The sequence below is a fragment of the Benincasa hispida genome, chromosome 3 (genome assembly GCF_009727055.1).
Source record: "Benincasa hispida cultivar B227 chromosome 3, ASM972705v1, whole genome shotgun sequence".
Lineage (NCBI taxonomy): Eukaryota > Viridiplantae > Streptophyta > Magnoliopsida > Cucurbitales > Cucurbitaceae > Benincasa > Benincasa hispida.
The window spans coordinates 12,354,090-12,379,322 of record NC_052351.1 but is presented as its reverse complement, the minus strand read 5'-3'; the positions used below and the strand labels follow the sequence as shown (position 1 = coordinate 12,379,322).

Genomic DNA, 25,233 nt, shown 5'->3' with positions numbered 1-25,233 from the left:
TTTTTAATGTTTTTAAATGACCTTTAATAATAATATTGTTGTTTTCAAAACTTATTAGAGAAATATTGTTGTTTTGGGAGTTCGAGGCTAGAAGTCGAGGGTTGAGGATTCGATTAATGTAGAGGTCGAACGTTGAGTACTCGACAAACAAAGAAAAACTTGTAAATAATATGATATTAAGGTTGTCGAAGGTTGAAGTTTCGACATACATAAGTCGAAACTTCAACCCTCGACAAGGAAAAGGAAATGATGTATATTAAGTTGTCGAAGGTTAAAGTTTCGATCGAAACTTCAACCCTCGACAAGGAAGATAAGTGGGTGAAGGAAATCTCGCTAATTTTGTGATGAGGATCTCGCTCTAGAAAGAAATCTCGCTAATTTTGTGATGAGGATCTTGAGAATCTCGCTAGAAATGTGGGTTGAATCTCGTGAGCATCGCTAGGAAGACAGTTTATTAAAGAAATGCTTGAAGATCTCGCTCATGAGGAGGATCTCGCTCATGAGGAGATCCTCATTTTTTTTATTGTATATTCAATTTCCTTTATTAAAATATTCTTTTAATTAAGTTGTGGAATTTACTAGCCTCAAAAGAATTTACTTAACAATGTGGAATTTACTAGCCTCAAAAGAACATTATTAAAATATTCTTTTAAGTAAGTTGTACGTTATTTTTTTAATTAAGTTGTACATTATTCTTCTAATTAAGTTGTACATTATTCTTTTAATTAAGTTGTACATTATTCTTCTAATTGAGAAACAAATATCTTTTTAATTGAGAAATAATTTTTTTTTTTTCAGATCATGACTTTAAATCTAGGACCTGTTGATCCTGATGTTTTGTACGACCAGTCCATTCATCGATCATCTGTTGTATGGTGAGATCGTACTACTTAGAGAATTTCTTGCAGGCGTCGAGTCAGTTCTCCAACGCACTATCCCCTCCACCCTCGAATACTATCGGTACTGCGCACATCTGGATTCTATGGGTTGCCAGATTAGGATTTATTCAGTTGGACTGGTATCTGATCACAGCCTTGGTCGAGAGATGGAGGCCCGAGATGCATACATTTCATATGTTTGTTGGAAAGTGCACTATCACTCTACAAGACATAGAAATGTTTTGGGATTACCTGTTGACGGTGAGCCCGCACCGGAGTGATGTACGATGACTGGTCAAAAGTTTGTCAACGGTACCTCGGTGCGACCCCACCTGCTGACAAGATTAAAGGATCGAGGTTAAGTTTAAATATGGTTAGGAACACAATTTCGTGAACTCACAGATGATACAGACAAGGGAAACCGTCATAAGATATGCGTGAGCATATATACTACAAATGATGGGTGGAAGTCTGTTTTCAGATAAATCAAGTCATTTTGTTCACTTGATGTTCCTGCCACTGTTAGCTAACCTCCATGATGCGGTGCGGTATTCGTGGGGTGGAGCATGCTTGGCATGATTGTATAGACAACTATGTAAAGCAACAAGACCTGAGGTTCGAGCGATAGCTGGCCTCTCATACTTTTGCAACTATGGGTTTGGATTTCCAACAATGGCTCCACAGCTACAACATGTTAATGATGCTCAGTTAGTTGGACGAGCCTACGGTTCTCGGTATGTTTTTTTAATTCAATTTAATTTTTATATCATTGATCTAGTTAATTTAAATTCTAAATTATCAATTTAAAAATTTAGGTGGAGAGACAAAATTTGTTTGACTAGGACAGCCACACATGTAGTCAGCCAATACTCTCTAATATAATATTTTGTGTTTCAGGTTATTTGGGAGCCGTATAAAATTATTATGCATACATTGCCAAATTTTTGTATGAATGGTCAAAACATATGGCGGACGATGAGTCCTCTCATATGTTTTCACATTGGTGAGTGGCATCTTCCTCATAGGATGATGAGACAATTCGGTTTTCAGCAAGATGTCCCATCGCCTTGTAATACTAAACCCGTACTGCATGATATTGACCTAAGGACTGGAGATTGGTCCGAAAAAGTTGCACATTTGGTAGTGCGATGGCACTATCGTGCAAGGTTTATTGCATTGGGTTTCTCTTGAACAGTTTGACACAGATGTCACTCCAGAATATATTCATTGGTATAATAATATCACAAGGTGCTACGCCACTCGTCCCGGAGCAGCTGTGGGTCATCTAGTAAATGAATGAATATTATCTAATTATTTTTAATTTAAATTTATTTTAAATATTGTTTAATTGTTTTATAATTCACAGAAATTGAACAATAGTAGACTCCGTGAGGTTGTGAATGATCCAAACCAGGTTATTGCTATATGTAGTGACAACCAAAGCTATCTGGAGGAAATTCATTATATGTACGATATACCTATTGTTCCTCCATCAGCTCCTAGACGTAGAGGACCTGTTCGGGAAGAGGATGAGTTTGATGAGGTTACACATAATGTGGAAAAGTTGTCCCTTATGATGCAGACACAGAGTCAAACTGATTATGTTAGTCCGATGATGATGATGCCAGCATTTTGTTCAGGACATTATGATTCAGAGACTGGTCCTTCGTCTTCATACGTGCATGGACATGGTCGGGGTCATGGAGAGCATAATGAATATTTATATTATGAAGCGCCTGCAGAGGTACCAGAGCAACATCAAGAAGAACCCGAGCAACCTCAAGTTCGAAGTTGATAACGACAATCAGCTTGAAATCGACGATGTCCGCCTTGTGGGACACATTAATTTTTGTAATTATTTTTATATAAATGAGATATTTATTTACATTTTTTTTTATTTTTATGAGATATTATTTTTTTAATTTATTCTTTTTAGAATTATAAATAATAAAATATTTTTAGAAATTGTTTTTATAAATAAAAAAATTAAAAAAAAAAGAAAGGAAGAAAGAAAGAAGAAGGTGGAATGTGTAATAATTAAAAAGAAAAAAAGAGAAAAATTTGTACGGATAACCCAAAAATTAAAGTTGTACTCTCGCTCTCTATCAAAATCTCGCTATCTCGCTTCGTTTCCGTCTCAAAATCTCATTCTTTTTAGAGGTTTAAATAAAATAATAAATATCTTTAGAGATTATTTTTATAAAATGGAAATTAAAAAAAAAAAGAAGAAGAAAGAAGAAGGTGGAATGTGTAATAATTAAAAAAAAAAAATTGTACGGATGACTCAAAATTGAAGGTGTACTCTCACTCTCTATCAAAATCTCGCTATCTCGCTCTCAAAATTCACTCTTCTCAAAATCTGCTCTCTTCTCATAATTCGCTCTTCTTCTTACTCTTCCTCTTCTTTACTCATTTTGGACAAGTCGAGGGTTCAAATTCGACTTACCTTGGTCGAATTTGAACCCTGAGGTTATTAAAAAAAATAATATTTTTAAATAGTTTGAAAACACAATATTTTCCTTAAATAGTTTCTTAAAAGGACATATTCTTTTAATTTCCCCATTTTCAAATGTGTAAGAAACGTAGTAGATGCAAAATTGATATTTTATGAATTCATCAAACATAAAAATAAAAAATTTAAGGAATATTTGACATTTTTTAAAGTTTCGAATTTATACTAATATAAAGGTAGCTAGATAAATAGAAAATATTTAGAAGGTTCCATTTGGAAAAATAGAAAAAGATTTCAAATTTGTGAACATGGCAAAATCGAACTAAATAATGAAAAATAATAATGATAAATTGTCAAACTACCCTCACTTACAAATAATACCTAACATTCATTAGTTGAAGCAAAAAACTTCAGATACACTGTAACTAAACAATTTACCAGTAACCCATGTAGCTACCAAAAGTCCTATCAACACCTGCATGATATGAATAATACAATTCTAAGCATTCATAGGAAATAAAACATAATTAAAACCAAAATCACCAACACTCAATGAAAAGAAAAAAAAAAAAAAAAAAAAAAAAAAAAAAAAAACTAGGGATTTGAAAAAATTCTACTTCCTTCGGTTTTCCTCTAAAATAGAAATTAGGGATTTGAGAATTTCTTCACGCAACCACAACGTCTCTTCCTCCGACTTTTCTTTTAGTTAGGTGATCACAATACACACTGTCACAGAGAATAAGAAACAATTGAAGGAAAGAAAAATCATATATTGAAGTTGTATAGCTGCCAATTACAGGTTCATGAACGAACAAAAAAAAGTGAGAAAAGGAAAAAAAAACACACCTTAACCTCCTCGTGGTATGATATGGTATGCAACTACAATAATGGTAGAACAACAAAAATGGGAAAAGAGAAAGAAGTTGTAGCCCATCGGGTTATATTTTTTATTTTATTTTTTCTTCTATTCATTATTTTTTCTTTTTATTGATTTGAATTATATTAAAATTGAATTGTAAAACAAAATCTAGACATTTCAAACTCTATCTCATATCAAATAAATTTAAATGGATTATCTTCTCAATTGTATTAGTTTTGACACTAAAATACAAAATTAAAAGAAAACAAAATCCAATAATTTGAGATAATTAATTTAAATTCACGAGATTTCTGGATATTACAGTTTATATACCAATGATATATTATTATATTACTTTTTTAAAAAAATTATATAAATAGTAGTAATATAAAAGAAAAAATGTATGAAATAAAAAAATAGTTAAACATGATAAGAATACAAATCCTTAAATATATATAAAAAAAATGTTTGAAAAAGAATTAGATAAAACTTAATCAATTTGAAAAAAAGAAGGTAACAAAAAACTGAATTTGAAGACAAAATGTATAAATAAGTTAAAAGGAAAGATAAAACCACATTTGATAAGAAAAATGTATAAATAAATCGACAATGAATAAGATAAAATTAAATTTGATGACAAAAGATAGATTTTGATAGATAATTATGGAAAAAAAATCAGTCTGATACAAAACTTTGTTATAATAATGGATCACAAGAAAAAATTATGGTTAAAATCTCATGAGTTTACATTACAATTACGCTATATGTGCAAATGTAAAATAATTAAATCTCATAGCTTCATATTACTAACTTATGTGTAACTATATGTTAGTTAATTGGTGAAATCTTATATAAACATAACTATAATAATATGATTAGTGCTAAAATTGATTAAAAAAATTTGAAGAATATTTTAACGATTTGAAAAAAAGAAATATCATTTCGTAAAAAAATGGTCATTCAAGAATATGAGAAATACACAGCTAATTTATAAAGAATATATAAAATTATGAAAATCGTTAAAATAGTAGCAAAAATAGTATATAAAATAATTTAATCCTTCGAGGATATGAGAAATATACAACTAATTTATCAAGAATATATGTATAAAATTATGAAAACAATTCAAAATTTGAATAAATTTGAGTATGTAAAAAGTAATGAAAAACCATTCAAAGATTTGAGTAAATTTGAAATTTGATTAGATAAAATAAAATTTAATAATATATGGATATTTAAAATATTATTTTGGTAGAAAAATCTAGATATTTTAGTTCAGATGATATTAATTCTATGTTAAATCGCATTTGTTCTTGAAAAAAAATCAACAATTACAGTGTATGTTTTATTTTACATCACATTTATAGTTTGTCAATAACAACAAGTACAAACTAGACAAGGGCAAATCAAATATTTAGAAATTTGTGGCATGGTAAGTTGTAATAAATCTTATTCCTAGACGGTTTTGTCATTTTGTTCCAATTCCCCTAAATACATACATACATACATACATATATATATATATATATATATGAGAAATTACAATGGATAACAAATTATGAATAAGGTTTAGCAATGTTTCTTCAACTTTTAAATTTTTTCAAAAAGGGCAGAATCTTAAAAATTATTTTGAAGACTAAAACCACGTTATTAATTAAGAACCCAATAGGGTTCTGACATTTAAAATTTTCTTATTCCAAAATTACTCTTATAATAAAAAGTCCATCTTTTTCTCCCCATTTTCTCCCTTTGCTTGTTACAGCTTTAACCCTAAAATCACAAACAGGTAGTGGTAAGTTCAACCATGGCTTCTCTACGGCAGAGATAGAGATTTTAGCCGCTATTTACGGCAACATATTTTCTCATTTGCTGTTTGATTCATCAAACAACTGCAACAATGGAATTGATACAACCGACGTCATGGCGGTTGCATGAAGGCGTTTTACGTGTTGTCAGGTTTGCAACCTCCGATTCCGAACAAGGTGAGTTGATCGATCGATCGATTTATGACAAGTTCTCCATGTCTTTCTTCTTTAGTTTGATGTGGATTTTGAGAAATTAAAATTAGGTTGTAGAGACGAACGAAGAAGAATGGATTGAATTTATGATTTTGATGAGAGTGATACGAATGCTAGCTATAAGGTTAAGGACATTATTGCTTTGTGGATCTATTTGTACCTTCTGTGTGTATTTATCGAGAATGCCATTAGAGAAAATCTTTGAGTAGATGGTTTAGGTCTTAGATTTTTATAATAATCCTTTCAGGGTGCTTTTTAAAAGAGTCAAAAGCAATTATACAACCATTAGATTGTAATCAGAGAATAGTCCGATTGTAATCATAGTCATATATTTTCAACAATTAGATAGTAATTAGTATCCTTGGTAATCAAATAACAATTAATATTAAATAGCCATCAGAGAGCAATCATATAGTAAATTAGTATCATTAGCAATCGGTATAAGATAACAATTGAATAACAATCAAAATCGAATAAATATCGATCAAATAACATTCAATATCATTGAGAATCAATATCAAATAATAATTATATAACAATCGATATCATTAACAATTATATAACAATTAATACCAAATAAAAATTAGAAGGAAAATCATTATCATTAGCAATATCAAATAGCAATTTTGATGTTGAGAAGGGTCCTTATTTGCATTTTGTTCTCAACAATCTGAAAAAATTGAGAATGGTTTACCAACATAATAATAAGATATAAATCACAAATTACATTTTATTAAATAAATTTTAGTTATTAATAAGATGGAAATAAAGAGAAAAAAAACCATTTACTGTGGAATAGAAATTACATAAAAATCATATGACAATCACAAACTATTTAGTATCAAATAATAATCAGTATTAGATAGCAACTAGATGATTGTCAGTATCATTAATAATCATTACCAAATAGTAATCATACAATAATCAGATATCAAGTAGTATCATTGACAAACTATATCAGATAGTAATCATAACAATTAAATAGCAATCAGTGTCATGGGATCAAGGCAATAGCTACGCGCATCAAGGTGATATCTACACCGAGAGTAATCATATAACAATCAGATAATAATCGGTATCATTTACAACCAATATCATATAGTACACAAACAATTGATAATTAGATAATAATCAATACAAAATAAAAAACAATAAGATAGAAAATCAATATCATTAGCAATTTGTATAAGATAGCAATCAAATAACAATCAGACAATAATAAGACAACAATCAAATAACAATCGGTATTATTGGCAATCAGAAGATAATCGTTATCTGTAAGGGGCATTTTGGTCATCCGGATATTTCAATTGAGCTGGACTTAAAGATTCTACCATTTTTACAAAATCATAAAACGTGGGCTACAGGCCTAATTTTAACAAATCAATTTGATATTTGTGCAAGTGTCTCTATATATATTTGTGCCTCCTGACGAGAAATTAGATATGTATTTAAATTCCTACAATATTATTTCCATCTTGTGAATTTTGACACTTATGTTAGTCTGACCAACAAAAGAATCATAGGTCACTTTTTGTCTAACACAATGACTAAAAGGTCGTAGTTTATGGACTTTATTAAAAACATCAATGACATTTAATCCCTTGAGTTAAAGTTCTATATTTAACAAATGGATGAAAAACTTAAAAAGGCGTTGAAAAGGAAATATTTTAAAATCATCACTGGAATCTTTCCAGACGAGAGAAGAAAAAAAAAAGGAGTGCACGTTAAAAATCCAAAATTTAAACAATTAAACAAAACCTGTTAAAAAGCTTACGAGCAGGGCAGGGGTCGAGAATAGCAAGCCACGTGTAAAGATGAGAAAGATCTAACGGCCACTGTGCGACGAATATATGTCATCCCAACACAAAGGGAGATATAAATAAATAATTAATGTAATTTTATAAACATAAAAAAGTAATTAAGAAAAAGAAAAGGAAAAAATAAAAATAAAAATTAGGATTCGAATTCCAACCGTCTTTAGACAAGAAATCGATTTGCGTTGCTTTCTCATCCTCAAATTATTCGTATACAGTTCTTCTTTTTTTCTTCCTCTCCTTAGTTTTCCCTTCCATCGTTTTCATATTAAGCAAGAACCACACCAGGTTTCTCTCTCAACTCTTTTTCTCTATTCGATTTTCTGTACTGGTTTCTGCTGGGGTTCGGAATTTTCTGTGGAGAGTTCATCTTCGAATTTGCAGGTACTGTCGACTTTTTTTTTTTTTTTTTTGAATTTTTCTTTGATTCGGAACTGTCTGGTACTAAACTTAATTGTCTTGGATTTATCTCCTGTAGTTACAACTGAACTGATAGTAAGCTTTGAAGTATTCGTAAGCTTTAGAGTTTAACTACATGTTTTCAGGACTGTTCGGTAGTTTCTGTTTATTTTTTGGAAATGTTATGGAGTATTCGGTTTTTGGTTTATCCTTTTTTGAATTCGACCTTTTCGGATATACAACTTTCGAGCTGAGAATTGCATAAGTCTGATTTTCCGGAACTTATTTGTGTTAATGTTAGGTGTTTGTATGCATCGACTTGCTATAATACATTATGTGTGTTATACACATTTTTGTACGTTGAAATCAATACTTCGAGTTTTGAACTTATGATCTTGTTTTGAATTGATGTTTCAGGGAATAGTTCTTGTGCAGCTAATGATTTTAGGATCCGGTGAATTGCATTTCTGAATTCTGACCATGTTAAACGACAATAATACCAATAGTCCATCGACTCCAAGTGGCCGGACTCGGCATCGCAGGCGTCTAAGTGATGTGTGTTCTTCCCGTTTGATGCATATCATTTTTATTACGTTTTATTCACTATTACCTCTTTTCCACATCAAAATATTCCTCAGAAATAGTCAATTTAAAATTCACTTCGGCTCTTAAATTTTTAATAGGAGTAATAACAGGAATGCTTACTTGTGTCAAGAGCTTCGTCCCTATTTCTGTCAACGCAAATCCTGTACTTGTACTTCATTTGTATGCATCAGGATATTGGCTGTTTTACATTATATAATTTTTAGTAATTTATTTTTTAATTGTTTTTTAGGGAACTTCGGAGGACAGCAAGCCAAATGAAAGAAATTTACTAGTAAATGACCGGAGTAAATACAAATCGATGTTGGTTCGTGCATACTCAACAATTTGGATGATTGGGGGTTTTGCATTAATTATATACTTTGGGCATCTCTATATTACTGCCATGGTTGTGGTTATTCAAGTTTTCATGGCAAAGGAACTGTTCAACCTACTCAGGAGAGCTCGTGAGGATACTCGTCTACCAGGGTTTCGACTATTAAATTGGTAATGTCAAGGCTTGTTTGTATTTTTTTCTTTGGTCAATCCTCTAGCCTCTTATCTACAGTACCCGTTACATTCTGATTTTGAGCAGCATGCTTTTACTTTTCTTTTTTTAGGAACTTGCATTTTGTATTTTCTAATTGATTAGAACTCAAGTGCAGGCACTTCTTTTTCACAGCAATGCTATTTGTGTATGGTCGCATTTTAAGTCAGCGGCTTGTTAATACTGTCACTTCAGATAAATTTTTATATCAGCTAGTGAGCAGTCTCATCAAGTATCATATGGTTATTTGCTATTCCTTATACATTGCAGGTTAGTGATCCTTTTTTTAGCGTTCCTGTTTAATATCTGTCCTTAAAACTTTAACCTGGCCATCAATATCATTTCTTGGGGTGCAGTTTACTACTGCAACTCTATGTGTGTAAATTTCATGGAGCTTTCGTTTAATTTCTTTTTATTCTTTCACTTTCAAAATTTTCTTTTCCGTGATTATATTAGTTTTTTCAATTATCTGGAAAATTTAAATTTCATGGCAGCATTGTAAGTTGATTCCCTCATTATTTCTCCACTTCTGGTTTGGCTCAGGTTTTATGTGGTTCATTCTTACTTTAAAGAAGAAGATGTACAAATATCAATTTGGCCAGTATGCATGGACGCATATGATTCTAATTGTTGTTTTTACACAGTCCTCTTTCACGGTAGCTAATATTTTTGAAGGAATCATCTGGTAATTCAACCTTCTTAAAAGTGAAAAAAAAATGTTAGGTTATTGGAAATCAAATCTTCTGTAGCTTGCAGTTTACCCTGGACTTTCACTTTTCCCTTACGAATGAGTAATATTTCTACAGGTTTCTCCTACCAGCATCACTTATTGTTATCAATGACATTGCTGCCTATATATTTGGTTTCTTCTTTGGAAGAACACCATTGATCAAGTTATCTCCAAAGAAAACTTGGGAGGGATTTATAGGAGCATCTATTATGACTATCATATCAGCTTTTTTTGTGAGCAAATCTTTCCTTCCTTTTTTATTTTCATCATAGGATTTAGTGAGTTTCTTATGTCAACCTGTTATTGAAGTTGCTTGACTGGTCATAATAGAGCTTCATTTGATAGTGCTTAATTTACTGTTTGAAGCATATATGAAGCATAAATAACATGTTTGGATTGCTTGATATTGCCTAAATAGTGCTTAATTTAATTGTACTGGCAAAGTTGTACACTGATCAGTGATCATTGAATGAATTAGTATTTCCATGTCAATTTGCTACATTAGCAATAACTAGGTTATGTATGTCTCTCATAGATGGTTTCTTTTGGTAATGATTACTTGTTAACATTCTATCTGCAGTTCGAGTTTGACATTTGTACTTAATGAACATTGGCATATTGCTAATGACATTTGTACTTAACACTGCATATTCGTCTGTTTTGCAGCTTGCTAATGTCATGGGTCGTTATCAGTGGCTTACTTGTCCAAGAACGGTACTTGTTTTGCTAATTCAACTCTCTTGCTTTTGAAGAGGCTTGTTCTCATTTTGAAGCTTTTGCTGTCACATGGTTCAATAATCTCAGGATTTATCAACTGGTTGGCTTCACTGTGATCCTGGTCCTTTGTTTAAACCCGAATATTTCACTCTACCAGAATGGGTTCCTGATTGGGTCAGTAATGACTATAAATTGAATCTTATTTAATATGAACAGTGTAACTCTTCAATCGCTTCATATTCTGGCATTCTTCTAACCTTATCGTAAAATTGTCTCCAATATGTGCATCTGTATTCTATGTATGTCTCTACCTGACTTTGGGTGAGTTATATTGTTGATCTCCCATCTTCTTGTATTTTATTTTTGGTTGGAGATCACTTGGTTTGTTCGAACTTAGAATTATTGGAAAAATCAGCAAGTCTATGAGCCATTTCGAGTTTTATTTGAGAGGATTGAGCCATTTGAGCTACATTAAAAAGAGAGACGTCTTGAAGCCATTTGTGCTTTAGAGAGGGAGAAGGAGAAGAGAGAATTTTTTGAGGGACTCTCGCTGAGTTGGATATAGAGATGAGAGAAGTGAGTGAGATATGTACAATGTGTACTGTAAAGAGAGTATCTAAGAGAATATTGTATCCCCTTGATGCGTATCTTTTAGATATTTATAGTGGAATATCTATACAGATTTTGTTGTTATGATTTTTTTCTTTTGAGGATTGTGTAAGTGAGTTGTTGGCATCAATTAGTTCTCCACCACCCATTTAGTTTACATAAGAGAGCAAAGGCGAACCCTGGAAATTTTATTAGCCTATATTGGCCCTCGCATGTTTCTTTCTTTCTATGTGTTGTTATTATTATTATTATTATTATTATTATAATGAAGAGAGTAGCTTTTGTTGTGAACAACTGAGAGAACACTAGAGGACAATTCAATTGACCGAAACAATACTACAGGACAATTCATAAAAAGAAAGGTCAGGCTAAAAGGAGCTAGAAAAGAAAATTACAGAAATGGGTTCTCATTCAAAATAATACAACGGGTATTAGAGCTAAATCTGTTGTGCCCCTACAAAATTGTCTATTCTTACTTGGTAAAGAACCATGAGGCATAATTATTTTTTTTCTATATGGCTGCATGGCATGTATATTGTACTACTTTCTTTGGCGCTTTAAAGTTGATGTGCACTCACCATTTTCCTGCAAAATTTGGCTATGTTAGAGATCAAAATTTAATTAATGACTTATATAGAATATTTCGTAAACATGTCTCTTGATGCTGTGGAACTTGGAAGGCCTTTTTGGCAACCTTGATCTGGCGTTCATCTATTACTTTTTCCTTTTTTTTTTTTTTTCAACACTGTTTAGCTTACAGTAACTTCATGAAGTTGTTCCAAATCTGTGAGGAACTTATATTTCTATGTTCTCCCTCAGTTTCCATGGAAGAAGGTAAGCATATTGCCAGTTCAAGGACATGCATTATGCCTTGGTTTATTTGCATCAATAATTGCTCCTTTTGGAGGCTTCTTTGCGAGTGGTTTCAAAAGAGCTTTCAAAGTCAAGGTTCACTCTGAATACCATCCTTGTGTAGCTTTGCAAAGTCTCAATTTTGAGATCAGCTATTGTATATCATTTCTCTGTTTGATGCAGGATTTCGGTGATAGTATTCCTGGACATGGTGGAATTACAGATAGAATGGATTGCCAGGTGAACCACTGAGAATTAGGACATTGCTACCTTTAATTAAGTTTACTCATGCAAACCTTTTAATCAACAATATATCTGGAAATGAAACCATAGATGCATGCATTATATTGCAGTCATTGGGTGGATCATTTGGATGATTTTTACAGGTTCTCTAATTGGAACTTGATAGTGATTCTTAAGAGTTAATTGCAAGTCTGCAATTCTATTTCAAATGATTTACTCCGAATCTTCAAGGGTTAAGAGTACCAAAAACGTGAAGAAATTATTTCCAAAGATTGTCCATCTAACCACACCAACCTTATAAAGGTTAAACCCTTTATGCTGTGGCTAATAGCTATTATCAGATTGGTTACATTTTTGTTTGAAAGTTTCCAATTTCTCATCCATTTGATATTTAACACAATTACTTTTTTGAGTGCGGGTTCACATACTTTAGTTTAAGGCTGCCATAATTTAGGTCTTTTCTTTCCCTTCCTATGTGAAATCCTTACCCCTTGGAGAATGGGAATGAGTAGTTTCGTGCTTTGTCCTCTATGTAAGGAGGTTCTAGCTGGTTTTGAAAGCGTGAATTGTTTTGTGCTGCCTATCAACATGGTTCTATTTGTTGCTTATTCAGATAGTGCTGCTTTCCTTATTTGTTCACTGCCATAATTGCTTGATACTTTATGCAGATGGTGATGGCTGTATTCGCCTACATATATCATCAATCCTTCATTGTGGCTCAGAACATATCTGTTGACACAATCTTGGACCAGGTAATTTTAAGCATTTAAAAAATCAATCCAAACAAACTCTTAGGGGTTGTTTGGGCTTCAATTAGGTTCCAACTATTAAAACGACATGTTTTTACAGTAAATACTATTTTGTAATTCCCAATTAGCTACCGTCAATATTATTTAAAAATCCACTTTGCTACCGTATTTACTAATGATATAGTTTTTACTATTTTATTCATCATTTTTTATTCTTTGCTACAATGTTTACTATTTTCTCAAATTAAAATAATTTACACTTCAAACACATACTATTATAACCCGAACTAAAATAATCTACACCCTAAACGCAAGCTATTATAACCCAACTATAATAATCACTGACTATAATAACCAACTCATTGTTTCAAATGCCTCCTTAAGTTTTTCATCCATAATTTGTAAAATCACATATACTAAGCTTACTGCATTTGTAGATACTAATGAATCTCACAATCGAGGAACAAGCAGCTCTTTACATGAAGCTTGGGCAAATCTTGCAACAGCGGATAGTTGGCTAGAATCTGGTCTGATTCCTTCATTCTCTCGTTTCAGAAAGTTCAGACATTGCACCTTTGTGAAATGAATGAATATATCATGTTATGATTTATTCTTCTCCTCTCACCTTACATACTCTACAATTACATGCCTTAGCGATTAATCATAAATGATAACCCTAATAATCTTGTTCGATAGCCTGAATAAGGGTTGTTTTTTAATTTTAGCTGTGCAATATTTGTATAACTTTTACATTCATTGATTAAAGAGAATATGCAATGTGTCATTGAAATTTTATTATGAACTTAGCTGTCCACAATTTAAGAAAAAGGGAAGAAAATGGGAAAAGTTGAATTATTGTCTACCCATTACAGTGTAACAACGCTTTCAGTTTAATTGAACAGTTGAAATCTAAGGGTTTAAATCAATATATTTTCTGAAATAAGAAAAGAAAACAAAAACAAACGAAGGTAGAAAAGTTTACAGATGTCGCTTAGTCGCTTCTAAGTTATAGTTTTTGACGATAAATCCTCAAGAATCATGCCTCATGTCAATCAACAAAAATACGTAAATGCTGTTACAAAAATCTAAGTTTCTATTAATTCCTTAATGAAAATTGGAAAAGAAACAACATTGCCAAAAAGATTGCTTTTTTTAAAAAAAAAAAAAAAAAAAAATCTCTCTGTCTACCTCCATGGAAACACTCAACATAGGTCAAAATTTGTCTGTCTTCACATTCCTGTCTTCTTACTGGGTTTTTGGTTTCTCAATCTTCACGTAGGGGAGAACTCCCATTAAATGAAGTACTTTAGGGGCCCATCCTCTTTGCTGCGCCCGGCAAAACATTAAGAATGTGTTTGCATAATAGGAACTCAAACCCATGATTACATGCCACAGGGCATGTCCTTGAGGATTGATAATCCAATGTGATATCTTCTCACAGAAACCTTGATCCATAACCCAACAGAAAATGCCTAAGAGAAGAGTCAACGAGTACAGCCTCGCTAGTCGTTTAGCCGAGGCATCTTTTGTATATATATAATATTTGTACATCCGAGGCATGCATAGGAGACAGAGAATCACATAATGCACCTTGAAACCAATGTCATAACGAAGAATCGAGTGAGCCACGGCGAACATGGCTCCATACAGGAAGAGAAATGTTGGCATCGTACTTCGGTAATGCCAATCTGGTGAATAGAGAATGTACATGTAAAGAAGCATCTCCCAGATCATTGGTGTTTCATCACCTTGCTGTTGCCTGGTTAGAAAACAAAATGTTTATCAATGATTGTTGTAAAAAAAACATTCAGAACAACAAATTTCACAAGCATATCCAAGATTCCAACAGCCACAAGAAATGAATATAAACCAACGACTAGAGCACCTAAATTATGGAAGTAGTATATCAAATCACATTATGAATTGTGTTTCTATTTGAACTTACACTTTTTGCAATGTGGCGTGGTAGAACATACTACCAATGGCCAGTATCATATTTGATATATGAAGTACACTAAATCTCTTCTCGAAACGCTGTCGCAAGGCATTTGTGAGACCGATCAGAGCCAAAAGAATGGTTGGGATGTTTGACACTGTGTTATAAAACTCAGCAATATAAGAAGAAGAAGCATAATTCTTCTCGCAGCACTCTGTTGTAGATGTGACAGGACCCCAGAAACTTGATATTCCATCGGCCATCCTCAACCACGTCGCCTTAGATAATTGTTAATATTCACCAAAAGATCCTGAAGTAGAAGGTTTTGATATAATCATCAAATACTAAACCAAGTGCCTGAACAAAACGAGCTAAATGTTCTACTACTTGGAATATATTGGCTCACCAGGTTCTCTCAGATTTTGATACAACTGAATATACAAACCACAATTCATTTTCATCCTATATCCTAAAAATGGCTCTAATTAACAATACTCCTATATCAAAATGTCATGGATTCCATTTAAGGCGTTAATCCACTCACAACCCAAAATGTAGAACAGCAGAAGCAGATCCCAGATTGCATACCCATTTCCTGGATTGGGGTAGCCCTGTTCATCGGTGGAATACAATAAATCACGCAAACAACAAGATCTATTATGATTCATGAACGATAGCCCGCAGGCCACTACCAGATGTTTGTATTCGGAATCAAGTTAATATCAAAGACAATCAACGATTCACCCAACCCCAGTTCTTTCTAGCTTTGAATACTTGAATCGAAGGGGGGGAAACGGAAAAAAATGACGCAAAATCAATCAATAGCGAAGGAAATAAGGAAATATCGTAAGCTCAAGATTCCATTGATGATGGGGGAGAAAAAACGAACCGTTTTAGCTGATGAAGACGAGTTTGTTGTTGGTGTTCATTCTCAGATTTGACCGGGAAACGGATGACGGCGGATAATTTGTCTTCGCCTTCAAAGGAAGAAGGGGGACGAAGACCAGCAGCTGCTAATTTCTTTTAATGGAGCTTGGAATTTAAAAATAGTTTTTCTCCCTCTTTTCTGAAATTGATTTATATACTTTTGTTCAATTCTTCGTCATCGAATGTGAATCCTCCCCCTTTCCTTTGACCGTTCGTTCGTACTTCGTGTTCATTTCGACTTTTTTCCGTGTCTTCTTTTGATTTTATTAAATGGAAGAATGGGGAGTTTCCAGCCTTCAGCTGGGCCGGTCTTTGCCGACAGTATTGGCCCAACTGGGCCAACAAGGCCCAACCCATTCTAGGACCAGAAGACGAGCAGGCCCAGCTCTGTCTAATCCAAGCAGGCAACCGAGCCCAACTAAAGATTCTGTATGGTTAAAATTACGAAAATGGTGGATGTTGGAGTGTATGGCAGAATTTCAGGTTTCATTCTGAAAAATGGCAAAGAATTATGACAACTCTTTCTAAATGCCTGATTTGTCATTTTCTTGTTCGTAGATGTTGTTGATAAAACTATAAATACCATATAATTCTAAAATAGAAAACAGGGTCAAAGTATATATAAGGATAATTGTTGATATTTATCAAAAGACAACTGTCTTCCTTATTTTGCTAATGTAGTTAACATAATCACTATATTTTATTATTATTTGAGATTCTATTTAACCACTTTTCAAATTTATCTCATCCTAATAGAATATCCAAATTTTCTAACAAATTTATATTTGAAAAATCCATATATTATTAAAACTTCGTTTATCCATATATTTTATTTAAATCTCTAATATTATTTTTCATAATTGTATACATACATTTTTAATGAATTCATTATATATTTCTCACATTTTCAATAAATTAGTTGTATATGCTATTTTTTATATTATTTTAAGGGAAAAGAAATATCACTTCAAAAAAAATGGTCATGTGTTGATTGCACAAGAATCAATTGGATTGTTGCTCTATACATAACTTTTGTTACTGACACAAAGGTTTCATCGATTTAGGTTTTTTTGTGGTTTCTTTAACAAGTTACTGTTTTTTCTATAACTTTTGATTTGATTTAAAATAAACCAATTTCTTCCTCATTTTTCCTTTCTTTGAAATTTAAATTTATTTTTAATATAAAAATTAGATTTTGATAACTACTCTATGAATTGATTTAAAACAAACCAATCTCTTCCTCATTTTTATCCCCTAATGATTCACTATTTGTTTTGATTTGATTTAACCACTTTTCGAAATAGTTAGAATTAATCAATATTTAATTTATTTATCACCATTTGGATTTTAATTTATGATATATTTTTAGATTTTATGTTCATTTTTTCATTTTTTATTATTCTAAATTCGGATTAAATTTTTATTTTAATTAGGATTTTACGGAATATTTTATACATATTATCATCTTATAATATTATTATATCATTGATTTATCTTTTTGACAAACAAATAAGTGAAATAAGTATTCATATTTACAATCTTGTTGTTTTTGCTATGCCTCTCCAACGAACAGGCTTTTTCATAGGTTTTTGTGGTTGATGAAGTTATAAATAGTATTATGAAAATAGAATTATGAATATAGTGTAATTGTAAATAAACGAACTCCCTGATTTTTCTCCCCGAATTATATTTGAATTTATATTTTATTATCAAATTAGATTTTATCTAACTACTTATCAATTTTTTTTAATCATAATAAACAAAAACTTACTGTTTTTTCAATCCAATTTATATTTGAATTTATTTTTTATGATCAAATTTGATTATATCCAACTAACTTTTGATTTGTTTATATGTTTGTTACAAATTCAATTATATATAAATATTTTATTTTATTTTATACATATTGTTATCAAATTAGTTTGATCTTTTTTTTCTTTATATTTTCGATGTTTTCGATTTTTCATATACAAACATGTAAAAATGGCTTGTTGAACCTAAAAAGAAACATATAAATAGGAATTAAATTTTAAATGTTTGATAACACGTGGTGTGTATATATATATATTTCAGTTTATTATTATTAGTAGTAGCATTCTTTTTCTTTCTTCTTATTATTATCATCATCATTATTATTATTTATTAAAAGAAGATAACAAAAAACCCTAAATCTCATATTCTTCATCTTCTTTATTCAGCCGCCCCAAAATCTCATTTTCTCCTCTTTGATAGTTGGTTCAGCAACTGTTTCTTGAATTCCATCATCTTGGCTAGATTTTAATGACTACCCTCACCAGGTTGTCGACTTTTTTGCTTGCACACATGTTTTTTTGCTTTTGTAAACTTTGAACATCATTTTCAACAATGACATTCTAGGATTGATAGTTTTGTAAACTTTGAACATCATTTTCAACATAGGATTGATAGTGTTTAAAGTTGGCTTTCAAAATCCAATGAGCAAAATGGTTACATATAATGTAGATGACCAGACTTCCTACAACTAGTTTGGTGTCAAACGAAATCATACTGGTAAAATCAACTTTGTTGCTCTTTCTCAACTTGTGCTTCTAGAATGTCAAGGTAGGGTGTATTTATGGTATTCGTCTTGTTTTTGGTATCTCTGCATTTTCATTTTTTTTAATATATAAATTCATTTTTGTTATTTTTATAATTTTGAAACTTTTTTGCCATTTTTCTAAATGAAATTTTAAAATTTGTTGTTTCTCTTGTTAGCCCTATTAAATATTGGATTCAAACTTGATCGAAAAATTTTTCACTGGCTAAATGGGGATAAAATAAAAAGAAATTTATTTCTCTATCATAAGTTTTAAAAGTTATTATCTATACTCTACAATTTGCTGAATAAAAAACTTTAATATCGAAGGAGGATTTAGCATTGATGATATTTCTAAATTTCCAGCATATATAATAAAAATAAACTTAAAATTGAACTGAAAATGATACATTGATTTTATGTTTAGTATTATGATCAAGGTTCGAAATATCGACCTCAATAAAAATTTCGAGGTTCCGATTTTTTGGAGATATCAATGTAAATATCGATATTGATAGATATTTCGAGAAATTTTATGAAAATTGATGGAAATTATTATAATTGGCTAATAAAACTTTGTTGGTAGTTTAATTAGATTATGTTAGACCATATTAATCATCATTTCTATAAATAAAACAATATTTAGATGTATATTATAAAATATCTATGTAAATGTCTGCGAGAACGAGAACTTTAAAAAGAAATGAAAAAGTAATTACAAAATGAAAAAAATGAAATATTGGAAATTAATTACAAATCTAAAGCACGTAAAATATTTGCATATGGAAAAGAAAGAAAAAAAAGAAAACTCCTTGAGAGAAAATGAGAGGAATATTATAACGCTCACATTAATTCAAGTTTTAGGTAAAATGAAGTGAAAATTCAATGAAAAATATTTGAGAAAATTTGTAGTTTGTTGAAAATAAAGGTTTTTTTATGGTAAAAGAAAAAAATACTTTTCATTGCACTTTGCTCGAGCTATCTAGCTAATTCCTTAAAAAAAAAAAGTTGAAATATTCCTCTCATGTGTTGTTTTAAACATTTGCATTCTAGGAGATTTTAGTTAATATGTTGTAAATAAATTTACGTATTTTAAATTTGAGAAAAAATAAGTTATAGTCCAAAAACTCACTAAACCTAACCCGAAATTTAAGAGTTGAATTTACGGGTTGGTCGAAAAAACACCCTCTAACCCAATCCATGTATACCCCTATTTTTTACCCAACTCATGTATAACCATACCATTACTGCGTTAAGAAATTATTTATCTCAAACCCTCCTAGGCCCATACTAAATTTGCTCTTGTGTGTCAAATTATGCCATTTCACTCCATCAAATTCTCAAGGATATACATTTTTACTTTCAACTTCATTTCCATCAAATTATATCTTAAACTCAATAAAGATGTTTCAAGTATTGGTTTTGATAAGGTTTTGTTTGAAACTTGATTAAAGTTATGTATTTAATGAGTTGTAAGCCATATAAATGAAACATAATTCACTTTAAAATTTATGTAGATCATTATAATGTTAAGTAAACATGATAAAAAGTAATTCAATTTTATCTACGATTGCCGTATATAATATTATATAAAAGTAAGTATTCACTACTCTTAAAAGACGCGGCCTCAAATTAATGAGAAAAATCCAGAGAAGGGAAAACACAGATTCAATGAGAATGTGGCCATCTCCAAGATGGATAAGCCAAATTTATTAATTAATAATATAAAAAACTAGCATTAGAAAAAAAATGGTAAAAGAATATGCGTTTTAAGTGAAGGCAGCGCCAAATTTCCGCAGGGAGATGACGTGTAGAAGACGACAGAAAAAGGAAAAGAAAGTTAGCGTAATAAGCTAACTAGGAGGTGACGTGTTAAGTACAGTGTGGAGAGTAAACATGACGCTCGTGGGAAACACGTGGATACATATGAGGGTTGCATGTCATCATAAGTCATTCATTCAAATGCATTCTGCCTGCCACCCTCACTCACCTCTCTTTTCACCCTACGCCCTTAACTTATGTCAACAGTTCTACATTGACTCGAGAATAAATATTTTCTAAAATTAAAATATAGAAATTGATTAAAATATACCTCTTATTTTGAATTGTTATCAAATACTGTAATTTTTTTTTTTATTTTTAAATAGATACTTGAAAATATATTCCAAATTCATCTCTTAAATGGTTGAAAATTATCAAATTATGCTTTCAAATTGAAGATTGGATTTTTAAACCTTCAAGAAAATATATGTCAATTACCGTTGAGCCACTCGCTATAAAATAATCCATACATGAATGAATTTAATTATAAAAAGTTGGAGAATTAACCAATACATGCATATATATTGCAACACTAATCTAACTCTAAGGTAAAAATTAAAAAAGGTAGAAATATATAATTATTGAATTTTTAATCAAATTTTAAAAACAAAAAAATCTTTTTGAATTCTTGGCCACTATTTTGAATAAAGAACCTCACACAAGATGAAAAGTGTCTTGTCTACCAAGTTTGCTCTCAAATCGAGCATGTACTGTTACTGTTCTCCTCATCAACAATTAAGAATGAACATTTAAACTTTGTATTACGTCAATTATCGTAAATTAAAGTGATTACTTTGAATGATATTTACATGGACGAATTTAATTAAAAGTAGGTTAGACTTTAGAGTACGAAATGCAGATACGTAGTCCGATGTTTTATTTCCCGTGAAGGAAAAGTATTTGGTCAGAGCAACTTCACAATTTTTCCAAACAGAAATTGGATTTTTGCGCAAAAACGCCGTCACCGCCATGTATATATGCACAAACCCTGTTCCGTACACAACACCATTACTCCATCTTCTCCACACCATGACCACATTCTTCCCTTTTTCCACACCACCTTCTTCTTTTTCCCAATCTCAACCAACGAATAAAATTACAATATAAACAAAACCCATTACAGATTTCCCAATTCTGTGCTGTACGAAATGGACAGATTAGCCGCAGTCTTCCGCCGCGGTGCTGATACCGCCCTCTGGGACAGCGGCAGCGACCATTCGTCGGAAAATTCCACCGCCGACCTCTTCGACCTCGTTAAGTCCTTCATTGAAAAGGGTGATATTAAAATTAAGGAAGGGGAGAAGGAAGACAGCTATACAGAAGAATCAGACGGTTTTTCCTTTGATTCAGATGCAGAGGCAATCAAGTTACGGAATCTGTTTGGTTCCTTGGACGATAAGAATGGGGAAATCAGAATTGAAGCAGAACAAGCTCTGAAGCCCGTTGGTGGAAGATCGTTCCCTGGGATTAAACGACAATTGATGGCACATTTGCGTAGAAAAGGCTTCGATGCCGGTGAGGTTTCCTTTTTCTTTCTTCAAAATTCAAACAATAGTTTAGTTCATTTTTCAATTGACTCGTTGAATGCATGCAGGTCTTTGCAAATCGAAGATGGAGAAACTTCGGTCATTTCCGGCAGGTGACCATGAGTATATCGACGTCAATTTTGGAGGAAATCGGTACATTGTAGAAATCTTTTTAGCTAGAGAATTTGAAATTGCCCGTCCAACCAGTAAATACATATCGTTACTCAACATATTTCCAGAGATTTTCGTCGGAAATTTGGAAGAGTTGAAGCAGGTGGTAAAACTAATGTGCTCTGCCATGAAAGAGTCCATGAAAAAAAGAAATATGCATGTGCCTCCATGGAGAAGAAACGGGTACATGCAAGCAAAATGGTTTGGTTCTTACAAGCGAACCACGAACCAGAAAGTCTCAGGATCGGCTGAAGAAGAAACTTCGCCGCCGGAAATTAGTTTACCGTGTTTTAAGGCCTACCACTGCAGGGGAGATTTCGACCAGAATGCAGGTATCAGAGTTGGGAATTTAACCGCTGTTTTTGGTGGCAATGAGTTGCTTCTGTAGCCTTAATAGGTCGATAAATTGTATATAAAATTAGCTCATATTGATTGTTTGTATAATTAGTGTTTGATTCTTTATGTCCTTGTGCTTTTTTTTTGGTCCAAAGTTCCACCCAAGTTCAGAGCAGTCTGTACAGGTTTTCAAATGGGGGCTTTAGCTTGATCTTAGCTACAAAATTTAGGGCAGACCCAATTGTAGAATCTATATCTTGATGAGTGTTCTTGTTAGGTAAATCGAAGAATTATGATCTCGATCTTGACCTCAATTTTTCAACCTCTTCTTCCTTTAAAATCTTAAAATCAGAGAAAATAGAAGAAATTGTAGGCACCGATAGACGCAAACTACTGGGAAATCAAAGCAGCTTGCCTGGAAGGTGACAGATAAACTTAATGTGAGAGAAGGTTCTCATGAAAAAGGCTAAAACTATGCCATTTCACTCATCTCTCCTTCTCATAATCAAAAGCAAAACCAGAGATTAAAGGAAAAAAAAAACGAAAACAGAGAACATATAAGAAAATATAAGAAGATCGGTAAGCAGATTCGTCGACGAAGATCAGATTAAATCTGAAACAACGACCGGCCAGTAAACTTCTCTGGTTTGATTTAGCTGCAGCCTCATCGGCAGGTCAAGAACAAGGGCATCGCCCTGCTCTTGGTACAATACAGCCTCAAAAAAACAGATCATAAGAAACTAAATTCAGATGCAAGAACAAAAATCTTTTGAGAGCAACAAAACTGTTGAATGATGACTGAACGGAATCGATGAGACGGCGAAGTTGTTGAAGGGGCTGCGGTGAGGACTGAAGAACGATGAGTATGAACCCTAGCGAGGCCATTTAATAGAAATTTTTAGTGGAGCAAATGTTGATGGGTACAGGAGATCGTGACCGTTGATCTTTAAAGGAGTCGAGATAGGGTTTGTTTCTATATATTTAAAAAAGTTCATATTTATTTTTTAAAAAAAAATTAGAAAGAAAATACGTTTGTTTTTGCCAAACTATTATGGGCCTCATTTAGAAAAATAGCAAAAAATTCTCAAAATAGTGAAAATGGGAAAACGATTACAATATTAGAAAGTAATAATCAGTGATTGTCAAAATTGCCCCTCAGTCAACCCAATACATAAATTTTAAAGGTTAAGGTTTCAAAAATCATTTTAAAACAACAAATATACCGATAAGTATCTCTAATCTACACTTACACCAAATTATTAGCATCCTAAACAAGACATTCATTTGAATCAAAAACCCAATCAAATCTATTGCCAACAAAATCAAATTAGGGATTTTAAGACAATAATGAGTATGAAGAAAGAGAAGAGAACCTTGAAGAGACGTGAAAATGTGCAAGATGAAAGCAAAGACAATAAAAAAAAGCTACTAAGTCATGGCAAAACAACACTATAAAAAAAAAAAAAAAAAACCATCCAGTGGAGAGTCAAGCAAGTCAGATCCTTGCAATGAATTTTAAATGTAGTTTTGTTTGACCTAGTAGTATTAGCTCAAAACTGTTTTTAAGATCAAACAAATAAACTGCTTTCTTCAATAAAGACTTGCTCCTAAAAAGTGAACCTACTTTAATGAGAATACCAAATTGAAAGACTCAAAATCTTGGAAATTATTGATTTAAGTGTTGCCTTCATGAGGTTGGGAAGAATGATCAATTTTTGCTAATTCATTATTCAAATACCGTGTATTTCCAGTGTTCAGGGCAACAAATGAGATGTTATTAACCACTATACATAAATAAAATTGGGGGAGACTAATATAAAACGGACATCGAGCACAAAATATCTTCATCTTAAACAATCCTAATAAGATTTGAATTGGTGGAACTAATTCGGTACATTGTCAAACGAGATATAGTTAACTCACCTGAGGGAAAAAGCTTACCTTGGATATATTTAACAAATGGTTGGAACGATGAATTTGACAGAATATGCACCTCAACAGCTTGAAAATCATGATAATAAGAATTCTCATCCATCGATCGTCAAATAGAAGTCTAATTCGTTGTAGAGCCATAGCAAAAACAATAGGTTGGGAAGAAAACCACAACAAACCAAAAATTGATAGTCACTTGTGTCAATTATAAAAATTATTTTAAGATAGTGTTTTTTTTTCAAATCATTAAAATAATATCATAAGGTAAAACTTTAAATAAAATAGTGACTAAATATGAAATATGTATTATCAATATTTAAAATATAAAATTGGTAGAAAAATTTGAATATTTAGTTCAAGTAAAATTAATTTGAAATAATAAAAAAATTTGCATTATGTTAGGTGAGGAAAATCAGAAAAGGTGGTTATTTTTAGTTTTTTTTTAAATGAATCGATTAGAGAAAAAGTGGAGAACTTAGACATAAACAATTACCAAGTATTTATAGTTGCATAAACAATTACTAAGTATTCTTGAGTCAACGGGGTCTGTGGTTCCATCGCAACTAGAATAGTCCGGC

The 25,233-nt window shown here is 31.7% G+C and overlaps 3 protein-coding genes and 1 non-coding gene across 5 annotated transcripts; 2 read left to right on the top strand and 2 right to left on the bottom strand.

Moving 5' to 3' along the window:
- The first annotated feature begins 8,177 nt into the window (after positions 1–8,177).
- Positions 8,178–14,254, top strand: LOC120073718 (phosphatidate cytidylyltransferase 1). Its single transcript, XM_039026520.1, has 12 exons — positions 8,178–8,408; positions 8,841–8,978; positions 9,259–9,512; positions 9,671–9,822; positions 10,096–10,237; positions 10,359–10,515; positions 10,949–10,996; positions 11,087–11,173; positions 12,428–12,556; positions 12,644–12,700; positions 13,372–13,455; positions 13,890–14,254. The coding sequence occupies exons 2-12, from the start codon at positions 8,904–8,906 to the stop codon at positions 13,971–13,973; spliced, it is 1,269 nt and encodes a 422-aa protein (XP_038882448.1). The 5' UTR covers positions 8,178–8,408; positions 8,841–8,903; the 3' UTR covers positions 13,974–14,254.
- A 210-nt stretch (positions 14,255–14,464) lies between these two features.
- Positions 14,465–16,548, bottom strand: LOC120073719 (alkaline ceramidase). 2 transcript variants are annotated; one of them, XM_039026522.1, is made up of 3 exons: positions 16,278–16,548; positions 15,398–15,999; positions 14,465–15,211 (listed from the first exon to the last, which is right to left on the bottom strand). In XM_039026522.1, exons 2-3 carry the CDS (start codon positions 15,649–15,651, stop codon positions 14,698–14,700), a joined length of 768 nt encoding a protein of 255 aa, XP_038882450.1. In that variant the 5' UTR covers positions 15,652–15,999; positions 16,278–16,548; the 3' UTR covers positions 14,465–14,697. The 2 variants fall into 2 exon arrangements, with proteins under 2 accessions (XP_038882450.1, XP_038882449.1); XM_039026521.1 differs by having other exon boundaries at positions 15,398–15,698; positions 16,278–16,547.
- Positions 16,549–21,699: 5,151 nt separating this feature from the next.
- On the top strand, positions 21,700–23,738 carry LOC120072874. Its single transcript, XM_039025399.1, has 2 exons — positions 21,700–22,205; positions 22,285–23,738. Exons 1-2 carry the CDS (start codon positions 21,839–21,841, stop codon positions 22,773–22,775), a joined length of 858 nt encoding a protein of 285 aa, XP_038881327.1. The 5' UTR covers positions 21,700–21,838; the 3' UTR covers positions 22,776–23,738.
- On the bottom strand, positions 23,287–23,388 carry LOC120074824. Its single transcript, XR_005481104.1, has one exon. It is a non-coding gene; the product is annotated as a small nucleolar RNA snoR109 (small nucleolar RNA).
- Positions 23,739–25,233: the final 1,495 nt, after the last annotated feature.

Excerpts from the sequence above, each read along its gene's own strand:
- LOC120073718 (XM_039026520.1), top strand. The coding sequence starts at position 8,904 with ATGTTAAACGACAATAATACCAATAGTCCATCGACTCCAAGTGGCCGG. Across the intron at positions 10,997-11,086 it reads GGCTTACTTGTCCAAGAACG|GATTTATCAACTGGTTGGCT; the intron begins GTACTTGTTTTG and ends CAATAATCTCAG. Across the intron at positions 11,174-12,427 it reads CAGAATGGGTTCCTGATTGG|TTTCCATGGAAGAAGGTAAG; the intron begins GTCAGTAATGAC and ends GTTCTCCCTCAG.
- LOC120072874 (XM_039025399.1), top strand. The coding sequence starts at position 21,839 with ATGGACAGATTAGCCGCAGTCTTCCGCCGCGGTGCTGATACCGCCCTC. Across the intron at positions 22,206-22,284 it reads TAGAAAAGGCTTCGATGCCG|GTCTTTGCAAATCGAAGATG; the intron begins GTGAGGTTTCCT and ends GAATGCATGCAG.
- LOC120073719 (XM_039026522.1), bottom strand. The coding sequence starts at position 15,651 with ATGGCCGATGGAATATCAAGTTTCTGGGGTCCTGTCACATCTACAACA. Across the intron at positions 15,212-15,397 it reads CACGCCACATTGCAAAAAGT|GCAACAGCAAGGTGATGAAA; the intron begins GTAAGTTCAAAT and ends TTTTCTAACCAG.